This window comes from Eubalaena glacialis, chromosome 3, assembly GCF_028564815.1.
Source record: "Eubalaena glacialis isolate mEubGla1 chromosome 3, mEubGla1.1.hap2.+ XY, whole genome shotgun sequence".
NCBI lineage: Eukaryota > Metazoa > Chordata > Mammalia > Artiodactyla > Balaenidae > Eubalaena > Eubalaena glacialis.
Window position 1 is genome coordinate 153,118,428 of NC_083718.1, and position 23,932 is coordinate 153,142,359.

At 36.9% G+C, this 23,932-nt stretch overlaps 1 protein-coding gene across 2 annotated transcripts in view; it reads left to right on the forward strand.

The window, feature by feature from the left end:
* The window catches only part of FAF1 (Fas associated factor 1), a 473,015-nt gene that overhangs the window by 409,669 nt on the left and 39,414 nt on the right, over window positions 1-23,932 (forward strand). For both annotated transcript variants that reach the window (XM_061184239.1, XM_061184240.1), the window contains 3 exons: window positions 6,914-6,994; window positions 8,058-8,135; window positions 22,059-22,274. In XM_061184239.1, the coding sequence (XP_061040222.1) occupies window positions 6,914-6,994; window positions 8,058-8,135; window positions 22,059-22,274 (375 nt within the window). The remainder of the gene's footprint in view (window positions 1-6,913; window positions 6,995-8,057; window positions 8,136-22,058; window positions 22,275-23,932) is intronic.

The following is a 23,932-nucleotide window of genomic DNA, read 5'->3' on the forward strand; positions in this document are numbered from 1 at the left end:
ACTTAGAGATAGTAGATAAAATATAGCAAAAATGTTAAAAGTATTACTCAGCATGTGAGAAAGAAAGAACAAAGAAGAATTCCTAGGTACCAGAAATAAAGAGGAAATTAAAAATCAGCCCTGTAAATGGTGAAGTAACACGGAACCTGACTGGAGATTCTAGCCAGTCTAATAAGCAATAAGTCTCCATTCCCCCTCCCCTCTAAGGTACCTTCTGTCTCTCTGAATCTGCCTATTCTGGCTACCTCATGTAAGTGGAAACATATAATATTTGTCTTTTTGTGTCTGACTTCTTTACTTAGCATAATGTCTTTTAAGGCTTACCTGTGTTATAGTATGTATCAGAACTTTGTTCCTTCTTATGGCTGGATTCCATTGTATGTATATACCACATTTTGTTTATCTGTTCGTCCATTGATGAGTATTTGGCTTGTTTCCACCTTGTGGCTATTGTGATTAATGCTGCTATGAACATGTATTTATTGACCATTTATATATCTTCTTTAGAGAAGCATCTATTCAAGGCCTTTTCTCATTTTTGGATTGGATTGTTTTTTCTTTATGTTGTTGTTGAGTTGTAGAAATCCTGGATATTAAACTCTTACCAGGTATATGATTTTGCAAATATTTTCCATTCTGTGGATTGTCTTTTCACTCTCTTGGTAATGTCCTTTGATACACAAAATTTTTTAATTTTGATGAAACCTAACTTATCTGTTTTTACTTTTTAATGCCTGTGCTTTGTATCATACTAAAGAAATCATTGCCTAATCCAAAGTCATGAAGATTTTTACCTATGTTTTCTTCTAAGAGTTCTATAGTTTTAACTCTTTAATTTTAGATCTTTTATTCATTTTCAGTTGCTGTTTTTGTATATGGTGTAAAGTGAGGATCCAACCTCGTTCTTTTCCATCTGGATATCCAGCTTTCCCAGCACCATTTGTTGAAAAAACTCCCCTTTCTCCACTGAATGGTCTTGGCACCCTTGTTGAAAATAAATTTACTGTATATATGAGAGTTTATTTCTGGGCGCTCTGTTCTATTGCACTGGTTTAGGTATATATCCTTATGCCAGTGCCACAATGTTTTGATTACTGTAACTTTGTAGTAAGTTTTGAAAATGTGAGTCCTCCAACTTTGTTCTCCTTTTTCAAGATTTTTTTTTTACTATTTGTGGTCCCTGAGTTTCCATGAATTTAGAATGGATTTTTTATTTCTATAAAAAATGCCATTGAGATACACTCAATTGTTTCTTAAAGAGATTTAAATAGTAAGGAAAAAAATGTCTATTAATTTACCCATGAAGCTCCCATTTTCAGTTCTCCTCATTCCTTTGGGTAGATCCAGATTTCTGACTGGTATTATTTTCCTTCTCCTTAAAGGACTTCCTTTAACTTTTACTGTAGTACACATGCTGGTAGTTAATTCAGCTTTTGTATATTTGAAAAAGTCTTTATTTCACCTTCAATTTTGAAGATATTTTTACTGGGTATAGAAAGAATTTTAAGTTAACAAGTTTTTTTGTTTTTTTTGTTTTTGCTTTTTCTTTCAGTGCTTTAAAGAGGTTGCTCCACTGTCTTTCTCATTTGCACTGTTTTGGATGAGAAGTCTGATTGCATTGTCATTTTGTTTCCCTGTACATATTATGTCTTTTCTTTTGTCTGATTGATTTTAACATTTTTCATTTTAATATTAATTTTATGCAATTTGGTTATGATGTGCCTTGGTGTAGCTTTCTTCATGTGTATTTTGCCTGATGTTCATTTACATTCTTGGGTCTGTGGCTTTATAGCTTTCATCAAATTCAAAAAATTGTTGGCCATTATTTCTTAAAATAATTTTTCTCCCACTCTTCCCTGCACTCTATTTCCAGACTCCAATTACACTTACATTAGGTTGCCAAAAGTTATCCCACAGATAACTTTTCCAGCTTCCTACCTTGCTTGCATCCAAAATGAAATCTTCTGGTTCCAACTGGGCTTCTAGGTTACTAAGATGGATAATCTGCCTGTCAGGTTCCATATTACCTCACCATTTACAGTGCTGATTTTTAATTTCCTCTTTATTTCTGTTACCTAGGAATTTTTCTTTGTTCTTTCTTTCTCACATGCTGAGTAATACTTTTTAACATTTTTGCTATATTTTATCTAGCGATATCTAAGTATTTATATTGAAAGAATTTCACATTATCTTGGTCCATATCTCCTTAGCGACAGACCAGGACCATTTCCCTGTTTTCAAGGTCCTACTTATTAAGGCAAAGAACAGTGTGTGCATTCTAACCCAGGCATTCAGAAGAACAAAAAATACGATATGTATATATGTATGTGTATATTTGTGTATGCAGTTGGTTATTATTTGAAACAAGCCTAACCACTATAGTTTGCTTCAATTTGATAATGTGAAACTTTGCATTAGCCCTTTGAGAATTAACTGATGATTACTAATTTTAAACGCTACTGAAGAGTAACAGGTTACACTTAAATCCCATTTCTGGTTAAATTCCTCATTTAGGAACCATTTGATAGCTCATAAGATGTGTTCATTATTTTTAATGGACATTATTTTTAATGGGTTGTAGAGAAATCTAATTCAATGGCCATTGTTTCAGAGATGTGAAACTATACTGAGCAACCCAGAGTGCCACAGTGGAAAAGAAGCACAGGCTTTCGGGAGAGAAAGACTAGGTTTGAATACTAATTCCAGCACTTCTTAACAAGTCATTATACTACTCAGAATAGGAAAAATGCACTTAAATAAAAAAGTATTAGTCTGAAGGATACTTAGGGGTTCCAGAACTTCAGGTATAAAACTTGAGCACTGATAATTCCACTCATTCATTTACCAAATATGTATTGAGTGCTTGCCATATGTAAGATAGTGGCCTAGATGCTATAAGAAATATAGAGTCCTTTCCCTTTGGGAACTTACAGCTCTGGTAGGGAGTAGTGAGACAAGTATACAGATGAGTATAGCATAAAGCAGCATGGGAGCAGTAACAAGTATGCTACAGATGAAAGGCTCCAGTGGAGGTTATCACTTCGTTCTGAGCAATCCAGCTTCTCACTGTACTATAACAAGGAGTGTTTTCATACCAAGTAGCCCAAGCCATAGCCCAGGCAGCACCTGAAAACTATTCCTGAACCTGATCATCCAGCTGTTCTACCTCCACACAATCAACAAAGTATTTCTAATCACTTTGATGTGTCCTCTAAGATGCAGCAGGGGGAACCTCTGCAAGGACAGTATTTGTAGGACACAGGAGAAGTTCCAAGAGGCACATCTACAGTTTATGAGAACAAATTTATACGTGAACTGTTAACCACAGCACCTGGAATTTTCTTAAAAGTCTAATTGTACAGAATAATATGAGGGAAAGGCTAAGCAAAGTTCTCTAAATCCCCAAATTAGAAATGACTGTGAATAGGACAGTTGGAGAGGCAAGTATAAAAACTACAAGACAGAAAAGAAGAAATAATAGCCATTCACAAGCAACTACCAAACACGCAAGAAGCTATGACCATGATGAGTTTAGGAAAATTCATCCTGAGCCACACTTCTGTCTGTGATGGTCAGGGAGAGCTGTGGATAAGGGAAAGAGCAATTAGATTGCCAGGAGAGAGGAGAGGAAAATGTCGGAGATCTGGATTCACATCTCAGTTCTGCCACTGACTTAATGGTCTTTTGTAAATTATTTACCCTCATATGATTTCAGTTTCTCCATTTGTATACTGGCTTTGTTGGACATGTTGATCTCTTATATTTCTAAAAGTATATGAACGGCTTCCCTGGTGGCGCAGTGGTTGAGAATCTGCCTGCCAATGCAGGGGACACGGGTTCGAGCCCTGGTCTGGGAAGATCCCACATGCTGCGGAGCAACTAGGCCCGTGAGCCACAACTACTGAGCCTGCGCGTCTGGAGCCTATGCTCCCAACAAGAGAGGCCACGATAGTGAGAGGCCCGCGCTCCGCGATGAAGAGTGGCCCCCGCTTGCCACAACTAGAGAAAGCCCTTGCACAGAAACGAAGACCCAACACAGCCATAAATAAATAAATAAATAAATAAATTTTTAAAAAATAAAAGTATATGAAAAGCTGGTAGGATTTTGAGTGATAGAGCCATTAGAACAAGAAGTTTTCCAGGTGGAGAGAGCAACATTATTTAAGGAACAAAAAGAAAGTAACGCAAAACTTGAATACTGAACTCTTCACAATAAAATCAGTAGACTCCATAAAATAATGATGAAGGTGGTCCAAGCATGATTATCTATGTCTTACTCTAGTAAACTGTGCCCTGCCTCTATAACCCCACTACTAGTGTGATGCCTAAAGTAAAATTGGTGCTTAATGAATATTTGTGAGAAGGAAAGGAGGGAAGAGAAATAAAAGAGAGAGAAGTGGGGAGGGAAGGAAGGAAGTTAGCTGGTTCAAGAAGTCCTCTCACAACAGGTGCCACATTTTGTGGCAGGGATCCCTGTATTTAATGGCCTTTCGTATCTGCAACAGTCTGTTTTAAAACAGAGCTGTTTGCTTAGAATGCTTTTATTACAAACTGTATTTGTGCTCAGAGAGGGCTTCCAGCTGTGGTAGCTTTTAGAAGGTCCCTTTGTGTGTGTACATAGTGTCATAACGGGTCATTTCTGCCTAGCCAGTCAATTTCATTGACTCAGATGGGGCCACTTTATGAATGAGCTATATCATTTTCCTCCTTAATTTTTACTCTAGACAATAAATGTTTTATGCCTGGAAAGATGGTTCATTTATTCAACAGATGCTTATTAAATACCTCCCAAAAGCTAGGCATTGTGTGAAACACTTGGAATACAGAGGTATGTAATATAGACAAGGTCCCTGCCTTTATGGTGCTTACAGTGTCATGGGGGACTCTCACATTAAATAAATAATCATATGATAATTGATACAATTGTGATAAATGTTTTAAAGGGAAAGGACAGAATGTTACAAGAGAAGTCCAAACTAATTTGAAAAGGTGGAGTCAGGAAAGTATGTTACAATTAAAATCCTAAACATCTTAAATATTTCCCTACTTGAAATGTAAAAAGATAAGATTACTCCCATAGGTTGTTGATGATATTAGGAATATCTAAATTTGAAAAGATAGAGTTGTTCAGAGAGGCACAGATTCCTTAGAAATTCAGTTCTTTAATTTAATAAATGACTGAAAAGGGAGACAGTGTTTACCCAAGAACACACAGCTTGCTACTAGCAGGGCTAGGAGTTGAACACAGGTCTTCTAATCTCCTCATTACCTCTCCTTGGTGACATAAAAAAATGAAGACATTATACATCAACTATAGATCAGCCATGGCCAAATGAACTATTAAGTGTCCAGTCTGTACAAGCTTGTATATTGAGTGGGTGAAGGTGTTTACATAGTAAATGCAAATGCAAATATAAACAAAAACATACAGAATATGTCCTATTAGGCTGATTGTATCTGGTTATAGTAAAACTGTAGTATATAGACCAAAGTAGGAAATACCCAGTTGGAATCAGTGAAAATATCTTGAAAGGAATATGCTTCTGTTTCTTTAAAATAAAAATACTAATGGCTAAGTACGTCTCCAAGTAGGAGTTTTTAAAACCTGTTTTTAGTCATGTGTAATATTACATGACACGTAAATTGTCCTGACTACTTTGCAGCCTAAGTGGTCTCTCAGGTTAAACATTGTTCCTGATATTTTGTCCCAACATATAATTTCTCTGGCATACTCTTTTATCACAGATGGTATAGCAATTAGCTTCAGGCCAGCAACATGTAATTTTTCCTAATTTTTTATTTGAAAGATTAGGAATCAATGAAATGCTACTATTTATACCAGAGATTGTGGACTTAATGGAATCATTGAAACCAAAAGGAGTGTGAGGCTTCAGGGAGAAGGCCAGCTTGAATAGATATCAGAGGGAGTACCTAAGACAGTGCTGAGCATGTACTCAGCCTGAGCAAGCATATATTGAACTGAGGAGACAAAAAGAAAGAATTAAGTTAAACCATATGAAACTTCCATTTTTATAGGTCAAAACCAGTCAAATATCGGTAACTTATGTATGATTCAGCCTATTGTGCAAAATGACCAGAAAGGGAACCTATACTCTAATGTCAACAGGTGTGGATATTTATTAAATTTAAGGACATGTATATTGGCTATACTCCAGAATTTAACAAACAAGAAATTCTGGTTATTGAATTAACTTCTAATTTTATATGAAATCACAATTTAAATGTAGGCAGATGGCATAATCACTTCAGACACTAAAAATATTCTAAAAGTTCTTCAACTTAGATAACTTTTACATTATCCACACTTCATGGGTGTGAATGTTGTGGGGAAATACTTATTTGATAACCAAGCTTTAGTGGTGTGATGTGGACTAAAGTTAAGCAGGGTATTTTGCTTTCAGCCTCTTTCTGTGCTGACCAGATTACTTCCTAGTCCTTTACTCTCTCCCAGCCCTTAGTCCCAATGCTGATAATCTCCAAGTTTATCTTAGAAAAATCAGGAGTAAAGGAGAAGGGAACTAGTGAAAATGAACTAAATGTCAGGTACTTTGCTAGATAGTTTATATATCATTGCGTTGAATTCTCACAACCCTATGAGACAAATGTTATTTCTTTTTTACAGTTGAGGAAACTGAGACCTAAAGAGATTAAATAACTTGCCCAAGGTCACACAATTTGTAAGTGGTAGACGAGGCTTCAAACATTCTTATTTTCACTATCTACTGTGCTACTCAACTTAATTATTTGTTAGCTTATTTACACTGTACACTTTAAAAGTGCCTTGTTTAATTATAATAAATTTACACAGGAGTAAGACAAGGGGATTATTTTTTTTTTTCTTTAAAAACAGTAATGTGGTAAAATGCATTTGAATATTTTCCTTTCTTTTAAGGATGAACGAGAAGCCAGAGAAAATGTGAAGAGAGAACAAGACGAGGCCTATCGCCTTTCACTTGAGGCTGACAGAGCAAAGGTAGGTTTGGTCAGGGGACTTCTGGGATAAAGAACTCAATCCTAAATAGTCTTTCATTATTTAAATGCCAGCCCTTTAATCATTTTGAAACCTGAGAGAGTTGGGTTTGCAGTGGAGAAAGCTAGTTTCAATTAACAGAAAGAATATAATTCTACCTCTGGTTCTTAAAGCATGGTTCATTTTGACAAGATAAATTTTTTCAAGAATCGTGAAAAGTGAAAGCAAAAATGGGCCTACTGTTTACTTCATTTGTTTTTAATCAGTCTATGGTAAAATCTAGCAATGTTTAAAAAGCTGTTCAGGTGATTTTAATGTGCAGTCAGGGTTGAGAACCACTGACTTATTTAATGCTTCTTGAGCACCTGCTCCTGTACTGGGCATTGAAGGAAAGGAAAATGAATAAGCCACTCTTTCTGCCTTCAAAAGAAGGCTCACATTGTGCTGCAGAGTAGATTCAGTCAAGAGCACAGATAGCTGGAACACTTAGGCAAGGATCCTAAATGTTGTAAGGGAAGCACTGAGTTCTGTGAGAGTTCAATGAACAGGATTTTCAGTGGAAAGTTTTTTCCAGCTTTTTTGGAGAGCCAAGAAATGGGAATGTACTAGGGAGGGTTTCATAGAAGAGATTGTGTATTTGAACTGGATAGAGAAGGGGGGTAGGGGAGGAAGTAATGTATGCTAGCAACAAGGGGCCAGAAAGCATGGGTTCAGGATAGAGGCTGATGTGAATAGAGTTTGATATTTGGGTACAGGGGAGGTGGCAGAAAAGACCAGAAAGGAAGACCAGAGAAAGGTCTGAAGGATCTTGAATGCTACACTACCCAGAGCTACCTAAATGTTTGAATAGGAACCCACCATGATCGTAGAGATATGCTTTGTTGTTGCTTTTATTTCCATCTTTGTTCCAGAGAGAAACACTTTCATTACCACAGTGTACCTCTGGGCCATGCTGAAAATGAACTTTTCTTCTTTTCTTTTTCTTTCTCTTTTTATTTCTTTTCTTTTTTTTAAAAAGTAGGCCAGTGTTTATTAAGTGTTGGATTCCTTTCTCTTTTATCAACAGAGGGAAGCTCATGAGAGAGAGATGGCAGAACAGTTTCGTTTGGAACAGATTCGCAAAGAACAAGAAGAGGAACGTGAGGTAGAGCATAATTTTTAGAAAAGCTGTTCAAATGCTAGGTCTATTTCCATTGCATTTGATTCTAAGGATGTTAATATTTCCTACAACTTACTTCTTTCCACTTTTCCCAGATTCATTTTAGTATGGAAGACTAATTTTCTTTAGAAGAATCATTCCCGATCTGTTGTGTTGAACTCTTAGAAAACTTGACCTTGTACTAGATTCATGGTTTTCTATTCTTTTCAATTCCTCTCCCCTTCCTTGCCTGACAAATACTCCCATCCTTCCTAAATATTGTCTCACCCAAAAAACACAAAGACTGTATTTTCTCCCCTTTTCCCAGGCTTTACTTTACCCACCAAAAGACACTGGGAGTTACTTCTGCAACATCTTGCACTGGGCCCCTATATGTGAGAAATCCATTTAGCTTGGCTGATTTTTTTCCGCCCTGAGTTCATGTCATGTCTGTGACAATATAGAGAATTTTTTCATTCACTCATTTGGCAAATATTTTTTTGACTACTTAATGTGTGCCCAAAATCTGTTAGGAAGTAGGGATACAGATGTGGGTCCTCTACTCCAGGAGTTCATAGTCTTGTAAAAAACAGAATTACATACTATATGTAAAAGTTATTATAGAGATTTACCTAAAGTGCAGTGGGAAAAAAGAGAAGGGGTGTCAAATGACTTCCTAGGATGACTCACAAAAAAGGGCTTTTAGAACTTTTCTAGACGTGGGATTAATGGCAAGATTCACTTATAAAAAGAGGAAGCCATCTAACAAGTGATAGAAAGACCTGGAGGGCCCTAACTTGGGCTGATGAAAACTCCATTAGTCATCACTCTTGGTCAGAGGATGCCACCTCGTAACTTATTCAACAAATTTTTTTAATTAAAGTATAGTTGGTTTACAATGTTTTCTAGTTTCAGGTGTACAGCAAAGTGATTCAGATATACATATATATAGATAGATAGATAGATAAAGATATAGATATAGATATATAGATATAGATATATATATTCTTTTTCAAATTCTATTCCATTATAGGTATTTACAAGGCATCGAATATACTTCCCTGTGCTATACAGTAAATCCTTGTTGTTTATTTTATACATAGTAGGGTATATCTGTTAATCCCATACTCCTAATTTATCCCTCCCCACCTCTAACCCCCTTTGGTAACCATAATATTTGTCTTTCTTGGTCTGACTTACTTCACTTAGTATGATCATCTTTAGGTCTATCCATGTTGCTGCAAATGGCAATATTTCATTCTTTTTTATGGCTGAGTAATATTCCATTGTATATATGTAGCACATATTTTTTAATCCATTCACCTGTTGATGGACACTTAGGTAGCTTCCATGACTTGGCTGTTGTAAATAGTGCTGCTATGAGCATTGGGGTGCATGTATCTTTTCAAATTAGAGTTTTTGTCTTTTCCAGATATATGCCCAGGAGTAGGATTGCTGGATCATATGGTAGTTCTAGTTTTAGTTTTTTAAGAAACCTCCATACTGTTCTCCATAATGGCTGCACCAATTTACATTCTCACCAACAGTGTAGGAGCGTTCCCTTTTCTCTACACCCTCTCCAGCATCAGCAAATGATTTTTGAGCAAGAACTATGCTAGGCACTGAAAGAGAAACAAAGGATAGTAAGACATTTTCTGCCTGCAAGGAGAGATTACATCTTGTAGGGAAGATACAACATGTCTACAAGTAACAGCAAATCAAGGAAAAACATGCTAAATAACATAAGAGAAATAAAAGCAAAATAATTAGAGTTCAGGGGCAAAGTAAAAACCTTTCACAGCTTTTGGAATCAGTCAACACTACAGAAGAACTGATATTTGAGCCAGGTCTTGAGAGATGTGTAAAACTGCATTTAATATAACATCTTGTATTTATTATTTAATACAAACAAATTATAAACTATATTAAATATATGTCATTTACATAATATTAATCTACTATCTGCCTAGTTTTAAATACCTATTTTTTGCATTTCAATGACCAACTACATTTGGGGTTACCTAGAAATCGAAGATAATAGTTACTTGAAGCTTAATCAGTGATATTAATACAATAAATGCATTTTTCTAATCAATTCTGACACTAAAAAATAAGAATTCCCAATGAGCATTCATTTCTATAAATATGGTAACATCACCATGAAATTCTTAAACCTGTGAAATTTTTAATTGACTAATACTTCTAAAAATGCAGATAGTAAGTAGTATGACCAAATCACAGATCACCAGGATTTCTAGCAGGATTTGAAGGCAGTGGAGGTGAAGAGCATTTCAGGAAAAGGCCTGTCAGTATCATTTGCCTGCTCTTAATATGCCTTCTCTTCTCAAATCTCTCTTCCAGCAAGTACATCTGTCCTTTCCTTCTCAGCAGTAACTGATATTTGAGCCAGGTCTTGAGAGATGTCTTGACAGATGTGCAAGACACTGTTTGGAAATCAGAGTTTATTCATGTTCAAACACTTATCAAGTGCCTATCACACAAGTACGAAATACTATGCCTGACAAACTCTAGTATCTGTCCATGCTGAGGACTCTCAGTAATGGAAGGTAGAAAATATTTTGTTGAACATCTTCTGTGTATCAACTACTCTGCTACTTGCTTTACCTATGCTTACTCATTGACCATTAAAACAAGCTACAAGGGAAGAGATTTCTCTTTTTTTTTTTAAATTATTTTTATTTATTTATTTTTGGCTGTGTTGGGTCTTCGTTGCTGTGCATGGGCTTTCTCTAGTTGCGGCAGGCAGGGGCTACTCTTCGTTGCAGTGCGCGGGCTTCTCATTGCAGTGGCTTCTCTTGTTGTGGAGCACAGGCTCTAGGTGTGCAGGCTCAGTAGTTGTGGCTCATGGGCTATAGAGCGCAGGCTCAGTAGTTGTGGCACACGGGCATAGTTGCTCCGTGGCATGTGGGATCTTCCTGGACCAGTGCTCGAACCTGTGTCCCCTGCATTGGCAGGCAGATTCTTAACCATTGTGCCACCAGGGAAGTCCAGGGATTTCTCTTTACAAGTGAGAAAACTGAAGCTCATTGAGAAGTCACACATAAAAATGGGAACAGCTGAAATCCTCACCTAGGTCTTTATGCCTACATACCAAGCTCATGCTCTTTTGCTTATTCCATCCCCAAACAAGGCTATATACCATTGTATGTGACTATAGGAATCATGTATGCAGAGTTTCACAAAAGTTTAGATGAGAGATTTGTCACTATACTTTTAAGCTGTTTCAAGAAATATAGTTTTAAAAATTAGGACTTTCACTCTCTCATGCTCTATTTCACAAATGTTCTCTCTCTTTCTCTTAATAGTATATCTTCAACATATACTTGCTAAATGTCAAGTGTATACAAATAACTGCATGTTCTGGATCTAGAGCTTGGTAACATATGTACTTTCTTCTGATGATTTACCTTATTTACCCTGGGTTAAAATTTTCCCTCTTTCCAAATGTAGATAAAAGTTGTCCTCTCATAGAAAACCCCATAAGTATCTTTTAGCATACCTCAGTGTGTACGTTCCAGCTGTAAACATGTGCGAGGATGGGACACAGGGGGAGAAAGGACAAGTCATACTTTGCAGCTAGTCATTATTTGCATTTGTCCATTGATGTGCTCCCAGAAACACATGCTATGTGCTCTGTCCTCTCCCCCAGAGAGTCACATTAAATGCTCTTGTAAATCCCACCATTGAGAAACTATTTATCTTCTGTTTATCTTAATTTAATTCAGTCCTATCCAGACTTTTTTGTCCTTTTTTTTCATGGAGCACCAATTAACATATTTCAGCACACTAGTGTATAACAAACGACTCTTTGGGAAAAGCTGGTATTGTGCAACCTCTGAAGAAACTGAGACCCAGAGAGATTATACAGTTTGCCTGTGGTCGCCAAACTGGTTGGACATATAATCTGGACTAGAAGCCAGGTCACCTGACTTTTCACAGTAACACCGCCTCCCCTTCTAACCAGAAATCCTAACCCATGTAATTGCATTGAGAAACAAGAGTGGTTTTATTATTTTTATTATCTCTAATATTTCAAATCCTTTAGAAAAATGAAATATTGAATAGTTAAATCACCTTGGTTATAGGAAAATTCCTTCCTTTTGCTGTGTGGTAAGTACTGGAGTAAAATCAGTAAAATCTGGGAATGTGTTTTGATCTGGTCCTTGACCATGATAAGGTGAAAGTCTATAAGACTATTCTGAAGGAAAAACAAAGAAATGACAGCAAAAATTTCTGCTATTTTGCAAATTTATGTATCTACTTATTTTTTCCAAAATGAGTTTCAAGTAACTTACATAAATACATGCAATTCAAATGGATTAAGAAACAAAAGAAAAGATATAGAAATCAGGACAGGGTCAAATAAAGGAAGATAAAGCCAAGGGTAAGATTAGTATGTTGACAACACAGGCACCAAATCCAGCACAGGCACCAAATGCATGTGACTGGGTTCTGTACATTTGCCACAGAATTTGTTACATGCCTCTCTTGAGCTAAAACAAAGGAAAATATGATTGTTTACAAGTATCACTCTGTAACATCAGATAAAAGCTGATGTTACAGTCTCTCAAAAGGTGTCCAGAGTTTTCAAGCACAAAGACCTTAGAGCGATGTTTCCTGTGGTTCCCGTTCAAGAGGAAGCTGCACAGTATGGTGAATACTATCCTCAACTATATCCAGTAGCTGTAATAGAAATAGCAAGTCATGTATAACAGCTTCTTACAACTTTCTGTAATTTAAAGTCATAAGGCCAGAACACAATTTAGTGAAAGCATCTCTCCAAAGGCCCAAGCAATACATTTTTCTGATAGTCCAGTTTAAAGGACGGACTTTATAGTAACTGAAGAAATGTATGAACATTCCTTTAAGAAATCCTTCCTGAATGTTGTTTTTTGCCACTGAGTTTGGGGTAAGTAGAGAAGGTTTCAGCAAAGATTTTTGACTCCCAAGTCTTTTAATCAGTCAATATTCAGCAAATATTTATTAATCTCCTATGTAAACATCAATAAATCGGGTCCTGCGGCTACTATACAGTTAGTGTGAGATGGCCTCTGCCCTCAAGGAGCTTGTTCAATACACGGTGGTAGATGATACAAAATAACTATAGGAAAAGATACCATACATTGTAAAAACCATTAACTAGTGGGTTTGGAGGAAGAAGATGACTTCTGACTAGGAAGGCAACAAGGAAGGCTTCACAGAGGGAGGAAGCTTTGGAGGATTGATAAGACATTGGTGGTTAAAGATGAAGTAGAAGAGATTTTGGATGGATCGATAAATAGATGGGTGGTTGGACGGATGGCGAAAGGTATAGACCGGGTAATCATGAACAAAGGGAGAAAGGCACAGGGCTTCCTCGGAACAGTAAATGGACAAATTTAGAACACAGTCTTAATAATTAGAGCTAAGGCTAAAGGGCCAAGCTTTGAAGAATCATGGGTAGGAGAGAATGGGCACAAAGCTATTCCCTTTTGCTGCTGGTTTCCTCAAACAGAAAACTTAAAAGTTACATTTTTGCCTATCTATCCAGAGTTGGTTCCTTTCACATCTTGATGCCTCTTCAAGTAGAAAATCCTGAGTGATATTAAAGACCATTAAATGAGAGAACAGAAGAGCATGGAATTAGAAACATTGGCACTTCTCTTCAGGTCTCTGATTTAATCTTCATAACCATACTACAAATGGGTAGGGGAGATAGTATCATTACCATCTTACAGATGAAGAAAGTAAGATCATAGCAGGATTAAAAAGCCTATTTTTAAATCCTTACCTAACATTTGTCTGATAAAAGCAGAACCAGAGCTCCTATCCATTATTCTTTCTACCTATTACCCCACACAGGAAGAATAAAGGCAGTACCATGTATAGGTTATTAAACTAAAACTGCTTTTTATAATCTGTGTTTTCATCTTATGTAAGTTGCTTCTTATCACGTCGATAACACCACTACACTGGGCCATAATGATAACCATCTTTGCTATCAGCATGTCACTATCTATTGAGCAATTAATAGGTCCTAAACTCTGTGCTGAGCACTTTACAGACATTATCTTATTGAATCTCTGCAACAACTTAATAAGGTAGGTGCCAATATGTAAATACACCTTATTATAATTATAGAGAGCATATATCCACAATTTCTTAGGTAGTTCCAACTTGGAGTATTCTGCTGCTAGCCTCATGAACCATTAAAATAGACTAGAAATTTCAGTTTCATAGTACCCAAATCACTACCTACAGCCTGTTCTTCATATCCAGAAGCAACCCAAAAATCATATATCTGAATTTTAGTTCACAAAATATGATAATTTGCCTTGATTTACTTAATCCAGCAGTGAGGCTGTATTTTTAGTAAGCTATTCTTGCCCTCTAGATGGATGATTGGTTGCCAGGAGCAAAGAATGGCTGCAGGATTGGGTCAGACCAACTGTTCCCATATAAGATCCATCATACTCCGTTGATCATCTCATTTATTATCATGACTTTAAATACTGTCTATACATTTGAAGAGCCCACACGCTGCAACGAAGGATCTCGCATGCTACAACTAAGACCCAAGGCAGCCAAAAATAATAAATAAATATTTTTAAAAGAATAAAATAAAAGCTAAAATCTTTACAGTGATTCCTTGGCAGGAAAATCAAAATCTTTGCAGGATTTTTTTTTCTTTTTTTTGGAACTTGACAAACTGATTCTAAAATTTATGTGAAAAGGCAATAGAACTGGAATAGCCAAAAAACAATTTTGAAAATAAAAGGAACAAAGTTGGAGTATTTACACTACTAGAGTTCAAGACAATATTATCAAGACAGTATGGGAATTGCCAAAAGGGCTGTCCTATATATCAATGAAACAGAACAAAGAGTCCAGAAATAGACCCACACATATATGGTCAATTGATTTTTGACAAAAGTGCAAAGACAATTCAATGGAGAAAGGATGGCCTTTTCAACAAATGATGCTGCAAACTAATGGATATCCGTATGCAAAACAAAATTGAAAACAAAACAGTGAAAACACTTCCAATCCATATCTTGCATCACGTGCAAAAATTAACTCAAAATGGGTCATAAACTTAAATGTGAAATCTAAAACTATTAAAGTTCTAGAAGAAAACATAGGAGAAAATCTTCATGGTTTTGAGTTAAGCAAAGATTTCTTAGTTCTGACACTGAAAGCACAAGTCATAAAATAACAAATATCTAAATTAGACTTCATCAAAATTAAGAACTTCTGCTGTTCAAAAGACACTGTTAAGAAATTGAAAAGACAAGCCACAGACTGAGAGAAAATCACCTATCTAATGTCCAGAATATATAATGAACTCTCAAAACTCTATAATAAAAAAACAACCCTAGTTTAAAAATGGGTGAAATATTTGAACAGACACTTCACCAAAGAAGATATACACAGGGGCAAGTAAGCACATGAAAAGATGTTCAACATTATTAGTCATTAGGGAAATGCAAATTAAAACCACAATAGATACACACCAATTAGAGTAGCTTTTTAAAAGAAAAATGGACAATACCAAGTACTGACCAGGATGAAGAGCAACTGGAACTCTCATATATTAATGATGGGAATCATTAATGATAGCACATTCACTTTGGAACTTTCTTAAAAGGTAAACATACACATACCATATGACCCAGCAGTCTACCGAGGTACTTATACAAGTGAAATGAAAGTAACAGTGAAATGTATTTTCACACAAAAGTCTGTACTCAAATGTTCATAGTGGCTTTATTTGTAGTTACCCCAAACTGGAAACAACTCAAATGTCCCTCAACTGGAGGATGAGTAATCAAACTGTAGTATATGTATAAAATGGAATACCAATCAGCAATAAATAGGGGTGAACTACTGATATATATATATTCAACAACATGGATGAGTCTCAAATGCATTACACTAAATGAAGGAAGCCATTTATATGACATTTATAATTAAATTTATATAACATTCTGGAAAAGGCAAAACCAGGGACAGAAAACAGAGGTTGCCTGGGGATAGGGGAATTTGGGGGTGGGTGATAGAACTGTTCTTTGTCTTGATTGGTGATGATGGTTAGACAAATGTACGCATTTATCAAAATCACAGAATTATACATTTAAAAGGATGAGTTTTACTGTATATAAATTATGCCTAAATTTTAAAACGGGAAAAAAAACCATTAAGTGGACTACTCAAGGCATATATGATCTAATCACTCCTCTCCTTTGCTTCCTCTCTGACTTCAACTCTTACCCCTTTCCCCCGATCATTCTGTTCCAGCCACATTGGCTGCCTTGCTATTCTTCCGTCAAGCCAGACACCAGGGCTTAGCATTTACTGTGACTTCTACCTATAATACTTCTCTCAGATGTAAATGTGACTTCTTCTCTCCTTTAGGCCTTTTACTCACTGAGGCCTACGGTATTTGTATTGAGGTTTACAGTATTTAAAGTTGTACTCCTCCCTCCCTCTACCAATACTCCCTCCACTTTTCTCCATACTGCTCATCACTATGTGACAAACTATGTATTTTCCTGTGTGTATATTTGTTGTTTTTCTCCCACCCTACTAAAATATAGGCCTCACGTAAGCAGAATATTTTATCTATTTTCTTCACGGTTATTTTCCCATCATCTAGAACAATGCCTGGCACATAGGAGGTGCTCAATAAGAATTCATGGAATTAATGAATGTTGGCTTTAGCCTATTTCACACTCTGCTTCAGCCAGCTATAAACTGTTATTTGGTGGGTACTCATAACTGCCTAGAAGATAGTGTGCGTGTGCATGTATTTATGTATGCGTGTGTGGGTGTAAATTAAGCCAGTCTTTGATTCTTACTGTAAAAGATTGGTGTAAGTATATCTTATCCTTCCTGTTTAAAAAATATAATTGGGTATCTATCTTCACTGCCTAATTTCACTTCGAAAGTCCTTATTTCTCACCCCTCAGATGTGAATGCCTTGACTATTCATTTGGCTTTAGTGAAACAAAAAAGCCCAAGATCAGTTCATATTTCCAACTTATACTAGGTTTTCTTGTTTTGTTACAAACCTAAAATAATGCAAATAAAAAACTATTTGTTGAGCTAACCAAATTGAAGTTTAACAATGGTGTTTACTATGACTGCTATTCAAGAGTAGGTGTTATTTATGTCATTGTTTTACCACAGTATTTACTTACATGAGGCCTTTGTTTTAACCAGTTGAAACTGAGCTACTGATGTATTTTTGTTCTTTTTTACCAGTAAAACTTGGGTATTCAGATCCCAAAGTTGCTGACTTACCTAATATCTCTTCATTGTTTTCCACATTGTATCATTGGTGAGGGATGTCTAAGGTCCGTTTTCCTTCTGGGGAAAAGCCCTGGAGACTGGGTGCACTGAGGAGCAGACATTGTCTGCACAATGAATGGGGTAATGAGCTACTGTTGTTTATTTGTCTATAGTACAATTGGTTGATTTCAGACAATAATGTAGCATCTGTTATTATACTGTGCAGGGAAATGTCAAAATAGAAAGCAAGCAGATAGGTGGATTAAAGGAAGAACAGGAGGAGAAACCAGGAAATATCACCTTAAGTTCTGATTTAAAGTAGATGCAAAGGGAATAATGATAATGATAACAACACCAACAATGACTGTCATCTGTTGAGTACAGTGTTACAGCATGAAGTTCAGTGCTGGGCACTTCTCACTAATTGTAGTGCTGACCATGTGTCAGCACCTGCTAAGTGTTTTATATACATGACTGTATTTTATACAAAGGAAGATATTATCGGCCCTGTTAAATAAGGAACCTGAAGTTCATAAAGACTGTCATATGCCTAATGGCCAGGATTTGAACCTCTGGCTGTCATACCCAAAGCCTGTTTCCTAACCATATATTAGATTTAATGTAAAGATTAAAGTTTTTTAAACTGCAGTGTTAGAAGTCAGGATAGTGATTAACTTTGAGCAAGGTAATTCTCAAGAAGGGGGCAAAAGGGCCCTGAGAGGCTTGATCAGGGTGCTAGTTATACAGGTATGTTCACTTACTGAAAATTTATCAAGTTGTACACTTAAGATGTGCACTTTTTCATGGATATTTCAATAAAAACTTTAAAACGACAAAATACATGACTTTGGACAAAAGATGAAGCTGTGTATATCGCTGATTCAGAAGAATTTTTTTAAAGTTTAAAATATATATTTATATGAAAATTAATGGAGAGAGTCTGAGGTGATGAAGAGTTTTAGAAATAGATAGTGGTGATGGTAACACACATTGTGAATGTACTTAATCCCACTGAATTGTTCACTTAAAAATGGTTAGAAAAATTAATGAGTGTAACACTCAAATGATGGCAGTGGCTATCTCTTGGTGGTGAATCTAGAAATTAGTTGTAATGTTTTCTTATTTAATCTGGTTTTTGCGATAAATATATATTACTTTTATAATCAGGAAAAATGTTATTTAATCTCAGAGAGACGGTTTTAAAGAACCACCAGTGTTAGAGAGAAATAGTCAAATGATTCCATTAATAGTTTAGAAAATGTATGTAACTAATCCATCGAGGTAGTTTATCCTACAAACAATTCTTGGTTAGCTAGCCCTTACAGGACACATAATGTGGAAAGTTAATCTGAACGGTTGATGCTGGAGGGAGTCAACCTCAGAGAAAGGAAACTCAGGATGTTCAGTTCTTGGTTCCTAGAAATAGAAGCCATGATATTCAGATTCTTTTAGCATTTACTGATCACCTACTATGTGCTTATCACCATACTAAGCACTTTTACATGCAGTATTTCAGTTAACATGTCAGTTTACTCCTCTTCTTATCAAATATATATATTAAGCATCTATTTTGTACTATGCCCTATACTTGGAATTAAAACTAAGACATGTTTCCACATCCTTACAGAGCTTGCAGGCTAGTGGGAAAGCCAGACATTAAACAAATAAGTAATACAGTATAGTGAACGCTATAATAGACATAATTGGAACTTAATTTTGATATACACAGGTTCATCTCTTCATTGGGTTATTAATGTATGACAGTGTTACTAAAATAGTTTAATATTTGAAAATATTTAGCTGAAACTCATTGCTGACCCAGAACACTAATATTAGATAAACTTCCACTCATGGTATCCAAAAGAAAGATAAAAGTAACTGGTTTAACTTTCTGTTCTTCTGATTTTTTAACTATATTTTTTTGTCTCCATTTCTGGGTATCAATTTCCCCATATAAAAAATGAGTGTGTAGGACTATTTAGCCAGTGTAACCCCAAGCAACCATTAACCAAAGCCTGTTATGTCTCAGATACCACACTGGGAACTTTACATATATTGCGTATGTAATTCCCATGTTTATAATCCCCTATGAAGTAGGTGATATTATCCAGTGCCTCCAGAAGGAAAATGACCTCAGTATCATAGAAAAGACTAGCTTTCTCTGTACACTGCAGAAATTTTTAATGCTCTTTTGAAAATACTTCAGTACTCTAGAAACAACCAGATTATCCTGAATAACACGGAAAGTAATTTCTCATACATAGTGGAGTCTGAGCAAACTTTGTTCTGCTATTGGTTGTTTTAAATATATTTTAACAGGTAATATATTTTATTTATTTATTTTTGGCTGCGTTGGGTCTTCGTTGCTGTGCGCGGGCTTTCTCTAGTTGCAGTGCACGGGCTTCTCACTGCGGTGGCTTCTCTTGTTGTGGAGCACGGTCTCTAGGCATGCAGGCTTCAGTAGTTGTGGCGCACGGGCTTAGTTGCTCTGCAGCATGTGGGATCTTGCTGGACCAGGGCTCGAACCCATGTCCCCTGCATTGGCAGGCAGATTCTTAACCACTGTGCCACCAGGGAAGTCCTAACAGGTAATACATTTACATGAATCAGAAGTAAAAAACATAAAAAAGCATATTCAGAAAACGCTGTCACTTCTTCCACCCTGTTTCCCCCACCCCCTGTAAGTTACCATTTTTGTGTTTCTTTTTATTTGTTTGTAAGTTTATTGATTTTTCTCCAGAGAAGCAGCCTATTTATTGGTTAGCTGGTTATGTTTTTCTTTTTTTTTCTAATGCATTACTTTATGCTTTTAGTTTTATTATTTTCTTCTCAGCTTGCTTTCCATTTGTTTTATTGGTATTTTTTGTTCTGCTAGTTTTTTAAGTCTAATTCTTAATTAACTTTTATTTTTAATTTATTTATTTATTTATTTTTGGCTGCGCTGGGTCTTCGTTGCTGCGCGCAGGCTTCTCATTGCTGTGGCTTCTCTTGTTGTGGAGCGCAAGCTCTAGGTGCACGGGCTTCAGTAGTTATGGCACACGGGCTCAGTAGTTGTGGCTTGGGCTTTAGAGCACAGGCTCAGTAGTTGTGGCGCAGGGGCTTAGTTGCTCCACGGCATGTGGGATCTTCCCGGACCAGGGCTCAAACCCGTGTCCCCTGCATTGGCAGGCGGATTCTTAACCACTGCGCCACCAGGGAAGACCCAGTTAACTTATTTTTATTCTTTCGTTTTGAATGATATAAGAATTTTAGGGCTATGAATTTCCTCTGAGCACTGCTTTAAATGAATCCCAGAGATTCCAATATGAATATGAAATTTCAACAGTCATTGTTTTCTAGATGTTCTGTAGTTTTCATTATATTTCCCCTTTTACCTAAGAGTTGTTTAATAGGGTTTTTGTTGTTGTTGTTTTTTCTCCAAAGGGAGTGACACCAACTTTGAAAATTGTGTTGAGATTTTAGAGAACATATATCCCAATTTCTCTCACTCACGTTAATTGGGGGAAATTTTTGTTTTTCCTATTGATGAAAATTGGGAACATAGAAATGTGAAAGTAACCAGGAACACAATATAACTGTGAAGCTGAGCATGCTAATACCAGGCTTACTTGTCTAAGGAACCTGCCACAGTTCTAGGAACAAAAAGGTTTTAGTGAATTTCTGCCACAGGCAGGGACATCAGAGATCTTTAAACTCCTTCCACTGGAATATCTTGAATGTGAAACAACGTAATACTAGATTGAGAACTAGAGCCCAACTCTAGCCATGAGATCTCCCAACAGTTTACCCCACCTGTGTGAGTCTGTGTCACATCTAGGTCCAGAAATGTGGACTTGGCCAAATCTCACAGCAGTTTAGTGGCAAAGCTGGAACGAGGACCATAGTCTCCTGCCCCCAATAAGCCTGATATTTTAATTTCTTTCCATTCCATTTTTTTATTGTAGCAAAATATATATAACAAAAATTTGCCTTTTTAACCATTCTTAAGTACAGTTAAGTGGCATGAATTACATTCACAGTCTTGCAACTACGACCATTATTTCCAAACATTTTCATCACCCCAAACAGAGTCTTTCCTCCATTGTGTTGTTAATATATTATCCAGAATTCTACAAAATCTTCAGTCATTTCTACTTGGGAAATGTATGTTCTCTCTCTCTTTTGCGCGCTCACGCTCTGTCTCCCGCTCTCTCTCCCTCTCTCTCTTTTCCCCACCCCCCCCATCTCTCTCTCCCTCTCTCTTTCTCTCTCCACCCCCCATCTGTGTGTGTGTGTGTTCGCGTGCACACGCGTCTTTTGCAAATGCTTCTAACAGCCTTAATTCATACCCTAGAAAGGAATCACAAATACCTGAGCCCTTCAGTAAAAAATAAATTACCTTTCTTTTCTGTGTAGTTACCTATCAATTTAATGTGTCATCAAGGTGGGATTTATTTTAATTAATTGCTTATTGGGCTAATATTAAGAAAATGAAAAACACATAATTCTGTTGTCCAAGCATTAGGCTTAGTTAATAAATGGGCAATAGTTTTTTGATGAGTTTCTAGAAAGCAGCAGGTTTTTTCTTGTCTCTCCCTCCCCCACCCCCCCACAGTTCCATCCGTCAACAGTTTAACACCTGATTTTTGCCCTCTTTAGGCCATCAGACTCTCGTTAGAGCAGGCCCTGCCTCCAGAGCCAAAGGAAGAAAATGCTGAGCCTGTGAGCAAACTGCGGATCCGGACACCCAGTGGCGAGTTCCTCGAGCGGCGTTTCCTGGCCAGCAATAAGCTCCAGATCGTCTTTGATTTTGTAGCTTCCAAAGGATTTCCATGGGATGAATTCAAGTTACTGAGTACCTTTCCTAGGAGAGATGTAAGTTCCCATGCCTGTCTCAGGAAGTGTGTCCAGATGGGAGATAGCCCATCATTAGGGCTGGACAAAGTAGTCCAAGAAAAGTGCCATGGCACAACTTACCACAAGACCAAACACTCAGGAGTCCTTCTTTGTTCTGCACACCTATCTCTCCTCAGCCTTTGGAGAAGGTATGGCTTCCCAGGCCAGCAGACATGTGCGTAGTAGCCTAGGTAAGAAATTAGGTACTAGGTCTTCCTTCCTAGTTGTTTCCCCCATTCCAGCACTCATACAGGCTTTCCCAAGGTTTCATCTCTGTATACCTTAGGGTAGATCTGAGAATTATGTGCTTAACAGCTTAACAGTCAGATCAGGGTCAATGATTATAGGTTCGTGAACAAGTCATGCTAAACCAAGAGTATTTTGTGATTTGACAGTTCTTACTAGCCTGGGAAGTCAGGGAGGGTGACCTATATTCACTGTGTATCTGTATTTCAGCAAGGCTTTTGATAGTCTCTCATAGTATTCTGGGGAAAAATAGAGAGATGTAAATCGACAGGTAGATTCATTGCTGATTAAATGGATGTGTCCAGAAACTGTTGACTAAGAGACTGCCCTCTTCCTGGAAGGAAACAAGAGGCTCTATATTTAATTCTTTATTACTCATCACACTTATTGGCAACTTAAATGAAGACGTTATCAGGTTTATGGATTATGAAAAATAAGATTCAAGAAAGCCTTAAAATAGTGAAATAATAGGCAAAAATGAACCTAGAAAAATTTTACAGAAATACATAGACATAGAAAGAGATGCCTGCATAGGCTTAGAAAACCAATTGCTCAAGTCTGGGATGAAAGAATCATGCTTTAGTAGAGGTTATGGTGGTTGAATTAAGCTGAATATACATTAATAATCTGTTGTGACTCCCAACAAAAAGCCAGCTGCATTTTTAGAGGTATAATCCTAACAAGAGAATAACAAGTCGTAGTCAACTGTTTACAAAGGTAAACTACCCCTGAGTAGTCCTTAGACTCCATGCTGAAACTCTGTGCTGTCGCCTGAAGAAACAGGAGCTTGGGAGTTCCCTGGCAGTCCAGTGGTTAAGACTCCACGCTCCCAGTTCAGGGTGCACAGGGTCGATCCCTGGCCGGGGAACTAAGATCCCGCATGCCGCATGGCGTGGCCAAAAAAAAAAAAGCAACAGGAGCTTATCTAGGACAGGGCTGGTAGGAAGGGAAGGGAAGTGGAAATCATATCATTTGGGGAAATATTTTCCTCTAGAGAAGGCACAGCCATGGGAGATGTGATTGTTGTCTTCAGCTACTTGAAAGCCTGCCGTGAAAAAGAGGGATCTGATTTTGTGCAGCTTCAATGATAAAGTGGGACCAATAAGTTGAAAGTTATTGGGAGGCAAATTTGGCCCAATGTAAGAAGGCCACTTTCTAAGAAAAGAATATTTTGTGTTGTGAGACAGTGATTTTTCTATTTTTGGAGATAACGAAGCACTACTGAATTATCACTTTTTTTATAATAATGGATAAATAGGGAGAAGGAGTCATTCCTGGAGTTCCTACTTTATATGTTCCTACTTTATATGAAAAGGGGCTTAGACTAGCTTATCTCTAAGATACATTTTATTTTTTTTTATTTGGGGTATATAGTTGCTTTACAATGTTGT